Source organism: Astatotilapia calliptera, chromosome 15, assembly GCF_900246225.1.
Source record: "Astatotilapia calliptera chromosome 15, fAstCal1.2, whole genome shotgun sequence".
Classification (NCBI taxonomy): Eukaryota; Metazoa; Chordata; class Actinopteri; order Cichliformes; family Cichlidae; genus Astatotilapia; species Astatotilapia calliptera.
In genome coordinates, this window is record NC_039316.1 from 40,010,669 (window position 1) to 40,024,142 (window position 13,474).

General features: G+C 45.9%; 2 protein-coding genes across 7 annotated transcripts in view; one reads left to right on the plus strand and one right to left on the minus strand.

Moving 5' to 3' along the window:
- dytn (dystrotelin) lies at positions 1 to 8,278 on the plus strand. 5 transcript variants are annotated; one of them, XM_026142392.1, is made up of 15 exons: positions 2 to 189; positions 1,219 to 1,244; positions 2,069 to 2,143; positions 3,684 to 3,882; positions 4,010 to 4,095; positions 4,220 to 4,299; positions 4,366 to 4,437; positions 4,508 to 4,671; positions 4,746 to 4,857; positions 6,447 to 6,580; positions 6,657 to 6,816; positions 6,905 to 6,951; positions 7,089 to 7,230; positions 7,313 to 7,724; positions 7,987 to 8,278. In XM_026142392.1, the coding sequence occupies exons 1-15, from the start codon at positions 155 to 157 to the stop codon at positions 8,109 to 8,111; spliced, it is 1,869 nt and encodes a 622-aa protein (XP_025998177.1). In that variant the 5' UTR covers positions 2 to 154; the 3' UTR covers positions 8,112 to 8,278. The 5 variants fall into 5 exon arrangements, with proteins under 5 accessions (XP_025998175.1, XP_025998176.1, XP_025998178.1 ...); XM_026142390.1 differs by having other exon boundaries at positions 1 to 189; positions 4,220 to 4,437; XM_026142391.1 differs by having other exon boundaries at positions 1 to 189; positions 4,013 to 4,095; positions 4,220 to 4,437.
- zdbf2 (zinc finger, DBF-type containing 2) overlaps positions 8,084 to 13,474 on the minus strand; it is a 21,237-nt gene continuing 15,846 nt past the window's right edge. For both annotated transcript variants that reach the window (XM_026142389.1, XM_026142388.1), the window contains 5 exons: positions 11,767 to 12,307; positions 11,575 to 11,691; positions 11,154 to 11,500; positions 9,590 to 9,752; positions 8,084 to 9,518 (listed from right to left, as the gene is read on the minus strand). In XM_026142389.1, the coding sequence (XP_025998174.1) occupies positions 8,730 to 9,518; positions 9,590 to 9,752; positions 11,154 to 11,500; positions 11,575 to 11,691; positions 11,767 to 12,307 (1,957 nt within the window). In that variant the 3' untranslated portion in view covers positions 8,084 to 8,729. The remainder of the gene's footprint in view (positions 9,519 to 9,589; positions 9,753 to 11,153; positions 11,501 to 11,574; positions 11,692 to 11,766; positions 12,308 to 13,474) is intronic.

Sequence of the window (13,474 nt, forward strand, 5' to 3'; positions counted from 1 at the left end):
GTCGGAGATTAAATAAATCATGAAGCTCTGGCAAGCAGCTGATGTCACACTCTGCTGGCTGCGGATTGGTCCACAGGCAGCAGGTGATTAGCAGGTGTGCTGACACCTGAAACCTTCATCCATCAGCAGCTTCACTTTGTGTCTTCAGCAGCCAATGCTTGGGTTTCAACTGGGACAGAGTGAACGGAGGTGAGTCTGTGTCTACTTAGACTCTACTGTCTCTGTCTGTCTTTGTTTCTATGGTTCTCACTGACAAACTCTCTTCCTCCTCCTCATGGATGAGACAAGAGTCCACCACAGTCCAGAGTATCTGTGCTGATCCAGGAGCAGGGTTAGCCTAGAAAACAAAGAACGCTAAAGTCTGACTCAGTTACCATGGTCACTGACCTGCTTCCTGTCTACTCCTCCTGCTGAGCCCAAAGTCTGATCCTCGGTTTATTCTGGTGCTGAAATCATGAGAGCATTTAAAGATCTGCGCTCGTTCCTTGATGAGTTCCTGACCGAGTGTCACTGTTTTTGTTTCATAATCTATAACTAATGTGAGATTCACTCTGACCTCACATCTCCATAAACACCACGACACAGCAGAGCAGCATGAACTCTGTGCTTTCTATTCACAGCATGTGCAGTACAGTTTTGCAGTAATCCAGTGAGGATGATCAGAGAGGAAACATGGAAGACAGCAGTGTTAGAACTCATCTGTTTAAGTATTGTGATGATATTTGAACGATCAAAACTTTAGTAGTTTGAGTTCTGCAGAGTTTCCTTGCCTGCTCGGTGGCACTGATGATTCTCACATCTCCACCCATCTGAAACACAAGTTTGTTTGCTCTGTTTTTATTTATTTATTTCTATCCCCCCAGTGCGCAAATATAACTGAACCTCTGTAACACAGTAACCACATACCTGTAATCTGATTACTGATGGATGTAATGTGAATACTTTGGAACAGCCTTTTAGTTAGAGGTTAGTAAGTCTGAGTCTCTGTGAACTTCATAAAACATAAATTCATACATGAATGACTTAAAGTATCATTCATGAAACTAAACAAACAGTCAGCACTTTAAAACACACTGAAGTTACTAAAGTTTCTTTTCTCTGTTGAATTAAACTGTAACTTTAATCGTGATCAATCATTAATCACTGGCAATAATCATGTTCTGAATGAAACACAAAGAGCTGCTCACTGATCAACAATGAGCTTATTCTGTGTTTCAGACTCATCATGGATCCAGACTCCATCGGTAAGATCGCCTCACTGTTCAGTGAAACCTGAAACCCGCTGAGCTCAGGTTCAACTACATGTTTAAAAAACAAAAGCCTGTGTGTGAGGAGATGACAGCAAACAGAAAGCAAATAGAGACAGAATAGAAATATGTCTGTTCTTTGTTCTGTTCGTTAAGATCAACATCCTGAAAGTAAAGTGTCACACTGTCTTCAATTATGTATTCAGAGCAGGGTGTTTGTGTAAGATGATCCCTGAGTGCTGCCTGACAGGTGAGCCTGAGTTCAGGGAGGATGGAGGAGCTCTGATAGCAGTCTGAATGAGATCCTTTGACAGTGCTGATGGTCATCATAAGACTCAAACATCTTCACTACAAACGGCTTACTTTCATGTATTTGTACACACAAATACATGTTGTTGTTATTTTTGTTTTTTTCCTTGTTTGTTTGTTTGTTTTGTTTTTGCTTTGTTTTATTATTTGCTTTGAGCCCTGTGTACAGGAGCTGCATGCAAAAAGATCTTTTGTTAAAAGGGTTGGCGTAATAAGCAAATGCTTCAGCCAGTACCTTTTGATTAGCCTTGTCTCGTGCTTTCTTGCTTTGTGGTAGATCTTTGTTCTGGCTTCACTGAGATATTTGAATGCTAATCAATCAAATCAATCAATCAATCAATCAAACAAACAATACATATATGTACAAAGAGTAAGAAGAAAATGAAGCCTGATGTACATGAACCTGAGCATTGACACAGAGACGATGAAGTTCACACAAATGTTATGTTCACCAGCGTTTCCAGATGTTTATGTTCCCCAGTGTTTCCAGATGTTTGCTTCCTGTTTATCAGAGAGTTTCAATCAAATCTGTCCATCGGGCTACAGAACTGCCATGAAGCTCCAGGCTCTGCAGAGACTCTGTTGCCGTGGGTAACAGTGCACTGAGTGTATTCTCTGTACCACATGTACTGCAGTATATGTACTGTACTCTGTGTAGTAAATGTACTGCAGTATATGTATAGTACTCTGTGTAGCACATGTACTGCAGTACATGTGCTACACAGAGTACTATACATATACTGCAGTACACTTAATGTACTCTGTGTAGCACTGCGTGTACTCTTGTACAGTCAGATGTTCAGCTCTAACACTGACCCTGAGACATACTTGCCAACCTTGAGACCTGAGAATTAGGGAGACATTCCATAAAGGGGGGAGGTTAGGTATACATATACAGAAAACTTGAATTTCACAGTGTTTACTTATTTAAAATTGTATTTAAAGTAAGTTATTACTGTCCCCCAGCCGGGGCTGTCCAAATTCAGAGGCTGCATCCACCTGAGAACCCGGCCTTCATGGTCTAAGTGGGCCGGGTACCCTGAAAGCCAGGTAGGCCAGAAGTGAGCGACTGTGCCGGTCTAGCCCTCAAAAATATGTCACGAGCTTTCTCAGTGGAGTGAAACTCTGCCTTCTGCTCCTTGCTACCTAAATATAACCGGACGCTGACATAACTTCTCGACCATCTCACGCTTCTTTTTCATCAGTTTTCTGTTTGACGTTTATTCAGCTGTGTGAAAACCCTGAGAGGAACCCTCCCGAGGGATTAATACAGTTTTATTTAATCTAATCTAATAACTTTAATCTCAGCCAAACCGATTTACTCAGGAACAAATAAAACACTGAAAAAAGTCAAACAATAACATTTTTAGGTTATCTGTGTGCCTTATATATCACGTTTAACCTGAGTAGCCAAAGACCGCTGGGGTTTGAAAACGATCTGCCGGGAGTTTACTGTTCTCGCCGGCTTAGATATTTGAAATTTACACAGCTACATTCTCGCCTGAAAATATGCTAAAAGTTTATTTTGCAACCCAGAAAGAGTAATAAGAGTAATGTTAAAACTAAGTAGCTGCCGCCATTGGTGGGATGGCTGTAGCTCAGGTGGTAGAGCAGGTCATCCACTGATCGGAAGGTTGGTGGTTCGATTCCTGGCTTCCCCTAGTCTATGTGCCAAATATCCTTGGGCAAGATATTAACCCCAAATTGCTCTCCGATGCATCCATCGGAGTATGAATGTGTGTGAATGTTAGCTATGAAGCACTTAGAAAGATGTGCTTGTGTGAATGCACTAGTTGTGTAAAGCGCTTTGAGTGCTCAGATGAGTAGAAAAGCGCTATATAAGCCGGTCCATTTACCATTTTTGGAAACTGGAATTGGCTGGGCCGCGCTATGAATTCAGGGATATGGTTTTTCATTTTTGTTTTCATTTTGTTTTGGTGGAAAATCAGGAGAAATTCGGGAGAATGGTGGCTCCGGGAGATTTTCGGGAGGGGCACTGAAATTCGGGATTCTCCCAGTAAAATCGGGAGGGTTGGCACGTATGCCCTGAGAGTCAGCTGACTTCATGAGCTCACCTCTGACCTGTACATGTTCAGATGTTACGGTGACATCGCTGTCTGTTTCTAGTGGACACCGTGTTGGTGCGACACGTCACAGCGGCTCTCCACTCGGGGGGTGGAGCTCAGAGTGACGTCGCAATGAGCAGACAGGAAGTGACCTGCGCTCTGAACAGGATGTTCCACAGCGCATCACAGGACGTGCCATTTCATGTGACTGCAGCAGCTACCGAGGAGACATGCAGTCTGATGTTCAGGTTGTTTGACCGGTCAGTGTACTCACAGTATCACATTACTTGTAGTGCTCATAGTACTAACAGGACTGCACCCAGTCAGAGTAACAATCTGTGTGCGTGTGTGCGCGTGTGTGTGCGTGTGTGTGTGTGTGTGCTGCAGCAGTCAGTCCGATGAAGTTTCAGCTCGCTCTCTTCAAACTGCTCTTATCGCTCTGTCCTCAGATAACCTGCTGCTAAAGTACAGAGGTGAGGACAATACACTGCTCTATAACAGGCCTTCACAATAAAATGCACAGCACTTCACAATAAAATGTACAGCCCTTCACAATAAAATGCACAGCCCTGTAGAATAAAGCTCGGGTGTTTTCAGGTCTGCTGCAGGTCTCGACAACCCCTTCAGGATCCATCAGCAAGCCTGGACTCAGGTGTTTGCTGATGGACCTCATCCAGGTAAAAAGCTCACACTACATTTCCCAACATGCCTCTGCTGCTGCTCTCTGTAACGTGTGTTTTCAGGTTCCTGCGGCAGTTCAGGAGGAAGTCGTGTTTGACGATTTGGAGGCGGCGGTTCAGTCGTGTTTTAAAGGGGTGAGAACACAAACGCACACCTGGCTGTGATTGGCCATCGTCATGGTTAACATGTTATGTGTGTTTATAGGTGTTGACCCCAACGGTGAGCAAGCATCATCTGTTGTCATGGCTGCAGAGTGAGCCATGCCTGTTGCTATGGTTATCCACTCTGTACCGGCTGTCAGCCAGTCAGAGCGTCCAGCACAACGTTCGCTGTCACATCTGTAAGACCCGCCCCTTCACTGGGCTCAGGTGATGTACATTTTAAACTGGAAACTGGGTAAACACGGTCCAGATGTGTGACGAAGATTTACCTGTGTATTCAGGTATCGATGTATGAAGTGTGTGAACGTCCATGTGTGTCAGAGCTGCTTCCTGACTGACCGCCAGACCAGGAAACACAAAACCCACCATCCAGTGCTCGAGTTCTGCAAGCAGGTAAGAACACACGTAACCGGAAGCACAGGGAACAGAACAGGTATCAGGGGGCACAGGTTAGAGCTGGGCGATATGAGATTTTTTCATATCACGATATGTTTTTTTCATTTCAGGCGATAACGATATCTATCACGATATAAGCCAAATAACTATATTTGTAAGATTTAAATGTGCCGTTGCTCACAAGTAAAATGTGAAATAATCAGCAGCTTGTTTTTATTTAAATATTTATTTCCCATAATAAGTTCAACAGGGTAGATGTACTTAAGGAACATGAGACTTTTTCAGATAAATAAAGGCAAATATTGCAAACTACACAAAAGGCAGCCGCTAAAGCGTTTAAGTTTCAAAATAAGACAAACGAAACAGACTAAATTGTCAATTCCACTTAGAAACAAAATATTAATTCTAAAAATAAATCTCAGTTTGTTTTACAGAAGAACAGACAAAACTGACTAACTTTTGTCAATATCAAATAAACTGAGAACTAAAAGGAAATTCTCAATCTCTCCTTGTTGTATAGCTGAGCTTTTCAAACAGTTTTAACAGTTACTTTAGTCTGACAAAAGTCGAATGACGAATTAGCGCTTCCAGTCAGAGACTGAGGCTACGTCCACACGTACACGGGTATTTTTGAAAACGGAGATTTTCCATTTTCGTTTTAAAAAATAATCCCGTCCACACATAAAGGCAGAAATGAAGGAAAACGCTGCTATGAACATGCCAAAGCAGCAGGTGGCGCTAGATTCCTAACCGTGCCTAAATGTTGGCCAATCAGAAGTCTAGAAGCCTCGGTGGGAAAAAGTAAACAAAGCTGGGGCATAGAAGCAGAACCGAGTCGTAAGTGTGGAGGGACAGTAACTGTGTGTATATGTAAGCATTTAAACACTGCAGAGAGTAGAATTAACAGTAACAGTATTGTAGAAATTCATTTCACCGAAACAATAACGTGGCGCACAGTGTGACGCATGCACCAGTATTTCCAGACTTGCTTTCGGCACAATTTACAGTGCACGCTACTCTATTTTTGTCAGACTTGAAATAGCCGAAATACCTTCACACTACGGAACTTCTATGGCTCTTCCGTTTGACAATCTCTCCGGCATTGGAACCATCATCTGTTTTCTCTTCGGTCACGCTCGGTTGATTTTTCTAGTCGGCACACTCATTTCCTCCATTACCCGCTGGCTGCTTCCCAAACAGTGCGGTTTGGCACTTGTGCTGTACGTAACAAGTCACGCGACGTGACGCTGCGGCCGTGACGCTGCGGCTCTGCGCTACTTAATTTGGATTGGCTGACCTTTTTTTTTTTTTTTTTTTGAGGACAAGAGCGGCGAGGTCTATCGCGATAGCTTAATTTCTCTATCGAGTAAAAGTTATATCGCGATACATATCGTTATCGTTCTATCGCCCAGCTCTAGCACAGGTAAGAACTCATTTAACAGTACAGGTAAGAGGAACAGGTGAAGCCTGACAGGTAAGAGGACGCAGAGAGGAAGCAAGGGGTAAATCCCCACAGGTGCACATGGAGGGGTAACGCTTGTAGAAGACGTAATAACCTGTTCAGTTCAGTTGTCATTCTATACCAGCCCACCTGGAGAGAGTCTCTAACCTCGTTGGTGCGCAGTGCTCATCACGCCTTGCTGCCACGGCGACACACTCAGAGAGAAGCTAATTGGAAGAGGGTCCTAATGTGGGAGGAGCCAAGCGAGACGGAGAACAGGTGTGAAAATAACACTTTCATAATACGACCCCCCTCGTTAGGTATCTTATTATAATTACATTTCTTTTCCCCTCAGAGCACCACCTGCTTCTGATGCCTCAACACGATTGGCTGGCTCGTCTCACAGCCCCTCCTCTGAGAGGGGTGTTTCACATGCCGCCTCAGAGGCTCCTCCTCCTCACTGCTCTTCTTCGTGTAAATCTCTGCAGACGAATGAGGACACGTCCAGTCAGCAGGTGACGTGATGAACTCACTGTGTACTGTGATGTCATAAAAATTATGTAATAGCAACAGTCATGTGACTGTGTGTGTTTGGCGTTGAAGACAGTGGCGTTGCTGACAGACGTGAAGAACCTACAGAGGGACCGATGGTGAGAACAAAGAAAAACAGAGCCAGATGGTTTTATCAGCCTCGTGTTTATGTTTGTTTGTTTCTTTTTATCTTGTTTTGTTTTAGTATTCTACCTTATGTTGTTTGTTTGTTTGTTTGTTTGTTTTTCCCCATCAGGCTGTTGGAGCAGGAGCTCCAAACGTTTCGGCTCACTGTCCAATCCGAGCAGGGCATCCTGGAGGAAAGGTGCTCTGAGATGGAAGTTACTGTGGAAACATTGACGCGGTACAATGCTCAACTGCAGGGCATGCTCACACAGGTGAGTGGATGTGGGCGGAGTGATTGGCTGATGACTGCTGAGGTGCCTTCTATTAGTTGTAGCTGAAAATGTTGTTCTTCAGGCTCTGAACAAGATGGAGGCTCAACAACACGCCAGCAACATGCCAAACACAGAAAGAGGAACCATCACGCCAACTTCTGACACTCTGAAAAGCACAGAAGAAGAAACAGAGGAGGAAGAGGAGATAGAGGATGAGTGGAGCCAGGAAGAACTTCAAACTCAAACATCTCCCACAATCCACCAGGGCTCACCTCCCTCACCTGATGGAGACTGTGAGGAGTCTGCAGGTCGCATGTCTCCACATCATCCAGTAGAGCTACAGCATGGCCCTGAGGAGGCGGAGCTACAAGGACAACGAAACAGTCTGTCTGAAGAAGAGGAGGAACATGGGCCACGTAGTTCAGAGACGCTGCTGCAGGGGACTGTAGAACGACTGAAGGCTGCGCTGGAGACACACAGGTGGACTCAGACAGGTGAGGCACAGACAGGTGACTGAGACTGCAGAAGGAAACGGAAATGACTGCCTAAGGTCAGACTCACCTATCAGGTGAGCACAGACCTGACAGTCAGTACCTGTAACAGTCAGTGCATCATTTACACCTGCTGCATATCCTTTCCAGCTCAGTCTCTTTGCCAAGCCAGTTAGCACAAGTCCTTTCTTCTTCATCTCTTTGATAACTTTGTCCTTCAAACACTAAAATTAATGTTACATCATGTTTCTAACTCTGTGTCCAGGTGAGAGGACGAGGGCGGAGCTTCTGCAGGCTGCTGAGCAGGTGGGAGACTCGATGCTCCACCTGGTCGACGCTATGGAAACAAACTCACCAGCTGATTCGTCCAGCTTAGAAAACTTTATTTAAACATTAAATAAATGCACAGATACAAAAAGTATCAAAGTTCACCTGTAGAAAAGTTACCAAAACATAACGTGTTTCTATGGAGACGTGAAGCTGCCAGGATCATCATCAAGTCGTCATGTTTCATGTGATGTTTTACAAACATGAATTTAAATAAAACATGAAATTTCTTTTGTCATATTTTTTTAACATTTCATCCGAATTTTGTTTACACACAATAAATAAAATCCATTCATAATTTTTATTCCAATGCTTCCCAAATAAAACTTTAAAATAATTAAATTAAAACAATAAAAGCTCTTCAAAATGGACAGATTAAACTTTATATTTAGATTTTTAACTTTAAAAATTAACATTTTAAAACAATCAGATTTGAAAACATCATTATGGCCAAAACAAACCTGGCATTTAAAACACACCTGGACAGGCAAGTCGTACTACAAACACAGTAAAAATGATAAATGGATTCAGTTTTCATTTTAAAATTGGCACCAGCAGGCTTCCATACACTTCTAACAGCCTAATTAAAGGCTACATTATCCAAGAATAACTGATCAATAACCCATCAATAACCAGCACCATCAGGTTTCATGAAAAATAAGACTTCATTTTGAAAATCAGCTATCGCCGCGACCTGCGGCCCCTCCTCCGGCGTGATGACAGTAAGGGGGCGGGGCCTGCAGAGATTGGGGGTTTCCTGCCAGGTCCAGCCCGGCGCAGCCCCTCCCTCCTTGGGTGAAGGGGTGTGGCCTGACCCCTGGTTTGTATCTGGGAGGCTGGAGGGAGTGCCCTCTCCCTTCTAGCCCCTCTTCTGCTCTCTGACAGCCTGTTGAGGGGCGGAGCCTGAGTTATGTCGGACTGAGCAGAGTCCCTGCTTAGCGTGCTTAGCAAAAGGCTGCTGCTGTGACCTTTGACCTCTGTGGGCGTTCTATCAGTGTTCAGGTCCGGGCTCAGACTCCTGAACAGCTGACGAACACAGGGCGGCGGTGGCCCAGAGGGGGTGGAGCCTCTGCGCCATAGGAGGCCTCTGGGTGGGTTCTTGAGGATACGGTTGGAGGCGGGGTCGTAGAACCGGACAGGAAGTCGTTTGTATTTGACCTTTAACCCCTGCTGCTCCAGCGGGCGCCGTTTCTTTCTGCAGCGTTTGTGGGTGGAGCCTAACGCTGACATGCGGTTGGGGGCGGAGCCTGATGGGGAGGAGAGTAGGTAGACCAGCGAAGTGCGTGGCTGTACAGGTGTGATGATGCTGGAGTACGACGAAGGGAGAGAACGCCACGTTGGCACAGGTGTCCTCTCAGCTGCCTCTGGATTGGCTTGTGGGTAGTCGATGGGTGGGGCCTCAGGGGATAGCTGATGCACGGCGGGAACGACCAATCGGACTGTCTGAGTGCTGTGACTGACCTTCACCACCTGCAGGAACAGTGCAGATGAGACCTTGTTCTTTTGCAGGAACTGACAGCGCTCTAAGTCACACGACTCACCTGACACCTTGATGCCAGTCTGAAGCTCCGCCTCCTTCCCCTCCTTCTTCTCATATACACATAGTCCCCCTCGTCTGGGTCCAGCAGGGGTAGCATACCTGCATCTGGCTCCACCTCCTCGGGTTCAGCATCCCCCTTCATTTTCTGGCTCCGCCTACCATACCTGAGTTTGATGACATCAGCAGAGAGAGTCATGGGTGTGATTTACGACCTGAACATGGATTACCCGCAGAATAAAAACCTCGTTTTAGTGGAAAAGTTGCGTGACAGCGACCACTTCAGCTCTTATACCTGAAGTATCTTAATCCAGGACATCTTTAACCAGGATGTTATTGGCTACTTTTACTACCTAACTCAAACTGCAAACTTAAGGAGACTCAGGCAGGTCTCTAGACTAACGTTTTGCCATGGCTGCACTGGTGCACCTAACAACAAAAGTAACAAAAGTTACGTGCACACAAATTTTTCAACCACATCGCTTAACGCCGCAGCTTTACATGTTCACTTTGTTTTTAACTGCTGTCCATACAGACAATATTGATTTGTAAGTGATTAACTAACAATCTTGTCAACACAAAGTTCTTTATTTGGAGCACATTTCTACAAGAAAGATAAGTTACCGTATTTTTCAGACCATAAGGTGCACGGGTTTATAAGGCGCATTAAGCGAAACCAGTCAGATAAGTCTTTAATAAACTTTACTTAACTCATTCTTCTTGCTTCCTCTACTTCTGTATCATTGATTCATTAATGTTGAATTCTCTCAGCTGCTCTATTCCTGCGTGACTGATAAGAGTTTGAAATCCATGTCGTAAGCATGTCTCTTAACAGGAGCCATTTTGGGGTCCTTATACACACACAATACGGTAATATTATGCTGAAGCACAGTGCGTATCACTACACGAGGCTCCTGACTGTGGTAGCAGCTGTGCTCCAACAATCTATCAAGCGGTGCGGCTTCATAGCTTACCAAAGAGATGCTGAACCATTTTCACAGATCTTTGAGCGCCGTGTACATAAAATCGTTTTGTGGTCAGTAAGCACAACCAGAATTCATACATAAGGCACACTTTTGAGGAAATTAAAGGATTTTAAGTGTGCTTTATAGTCCTAAAAATACGGTGCAGAAAAAGTTCTTGTGCTTAAAGTGCTTCACTGAGCTGAAATTTAAACTTAAAATATCTTAAGATATATAAAATTAAAAGAAAGTCAAAATTAAGTGCCTCAAAGGTTTTGAACTGAACATCTCAATATCTGAACACCTTACCTTGTGCATGGGCACCTGAGAGGTCCCGACCTTGACTATCTCGGATTGGTTTGGACCACGATATGGGCATAATGTTGTCTGTTGTTGGCCACACAGAGACTTTCAGAGTTGCGGAGACTTTTTTTTTTTTACTTGAACCTAGGATTTTTTTTTGTCGCACCTTTGAGAAATTAGGTCGCATTTGCAACCAAACTGGTCGCACTCTAGAGCCCTGTCAGGTAAGCTCAACTAGCTTTATGTAAGCTCAGCTGACTTCTTGTTTCCTGTGGATTGTAATATTGGCAGGTTCTGGCTCACCTGGCGAGGGACTCTGTGTCGAAGTAGCAGATGAAGCGCCCACGCCTGAACTGTCTCACCAGCCTCTCCACCTTCTCCTCGTCCTCCTGCTGGATTTGGGTCCAGGTCTTCCCCCTGAAGGATTCTGGGATACGCTCCGGGGCGGGCCTCACCTCCTCGATGGGTAGGGTCCAGAACCCCTCCTCCGTCCTGTCACCCGGCCCGTGGAGGGCAAAGTGCAGCTGCTGTGAGTACACTCTATCTTCCACGTCCACCTGCGTGTCCATCAGATGGCAGAGGTCCCGCCCCTCCGCCTGACTCACCTGCGCAGGTGTGTCACTGAGAGTTCGCGCTCGTTGCAAAACCACCTGCAAGGTGACATCAGTGATCAGTGTCTGCGCTTGTCAGGACACGCCCAATTCTTCCCTGGACCCACAGGTACCTGCACAGGCGAGTCCCAGTCTTCACTCGGTGTTTCCATGGAAACAGGGAGGCTTAGCTGGAAGCTGTCTGTATCATCTTGGCAGGAAATGGCGCCATAACAGCACCTTTGAATCACCTGCGGGTGGAACAGAGAGACTGGTTGACAGGAAGTCCACCTGGGAACCATCAGTGTACTGGAACAGGAACTAACCTCCTCGATGGTCTGGTCCAGAGGGTCCGTGTGGCCTGAGGAGAATGCATCCTCTCTGTGGGCCTCCCTCCTCTCCCTCTGCCAGGTGAGCCAGGGCCTCTCACCTGGACCAGGCCTGTGGTCTGTGGGGGTCAGGTGGGGTTGGGGGCCATGGCCTGGACCTCCAGGGCGCTGCGAGGAGGACGAGGACTCACTGGTTTTCCTCCTGTTCGTCTTCCTATGGGCTTTCCTATGGACAGGGGGCGGAGTCTCCAACTGAGAGGCCGGCGCTCTGCGGTAAGGAGAGTGGGTGTGATCAATGATGCCTTCGTCCTGCTCTCTTATAGGTACAGACAGCCTCTCCTGGCCCACTCTGTCGCCTGACTGGCTGCAGGCATCATCTTCTTCCATCGGACGGGCTGGGTGACAGGAAGCGTCATCAGAGCTGGGCAGGCATTCCCGGGTACCTTGAGACTGGCTGTTGTCGGACAAACGGACTTCATCGAGCTCCGCTTTTGGCAATGGGGGGGTGGAAACTGATGGGAGGTCAGTGTGAGACGGCCTGAGGCGGACAAACAATTGGACAGGTAAATAAACAGGTTTGTTTGAGTTGTCAGAGGTCTGCGCTATGAAACCCTGAAGCTACCTGTCCTATCCAGGTAACTTCAGGGGTGACTGTGGATTTACAATGAAGGTAGTTCACTTATTACTGGGGTGTCTACCTCCTAAGTCTTGTGTGATTAGCTGTCTCAGGGTGCAGACTGTTGTAAACTCTAACTTCCAGGGATCCATAAGAAACAGGATTTATTAAGTTTCATGTAGCTAGAGGTTAGCAGGGAGTTAAAAGAAGTCCCATAAATGAAGACAGAAAACTAAACAGCAGTGATGTTTGTAGGGTGACTGAAGGTGGTCCACCTTCAGTCACCCTAGGTCAGGGGCCCCCAACTCCCCCCAGTTTTTAGATGTGTCCGTGATCCAACACAGCTGATTCAAATGGCTGAATTACCTCCTCAACATGTCTTGCAGTTCTCCAGAGGCCTGGTAATGAACTAATCATTTGATTCAGCTGTGTAGACCCAGGGTGGGATCTAAAACCTGCAGGACACCGGCCCTCAAGGTATATTGGTGTTCTACCTACAGAGCTATGGTAATATAAACACATTAGCACAGTGAAGCTGGACGACACAGCTAACTTTCCCCCCTCAATAAAAGTTTATGTGAGAGTTCCTGATGGGCAAATGCAAATGAAAAGATACTGAGAACAGCCCAAACTTCATCTGAGATCATCCATCAGCAACATGAGGTTAGTCACTGTGTGGTCTGTCCTGATGCTCAGCTTCATGTACACGTTCAAATCTTTGTTAGCCTCAGAGTGACTCTTTTCTCATCCACTAGAACAGGGGTCGGCAACCCTAGGCACGCGTGCCACAGTTGGCACGCGAAGGGTTAACTGATGGCACGGCCATAGCTGGACTGGCCATCGGTGACCCGATGATTATTTTTTAATTTTTTTTTGTAACGGTATAAACAATGAAAGGTGGTGGATTGGCCAGATGCTGGCCGGTGTGTAAAAATAACTCAGTTGTTTGGTGGTGGCATCGCGGAGCTTCCACAGATTCAGTAAAATTAACAAGTGGTGGAGGCCAGCACGTGGATGAGGGCGATCGGAGGCAGGACGAGGAGAGACCCGAGGCGGCCGCCGGTGTTCCAGATCAACTGGCGTTTAGAT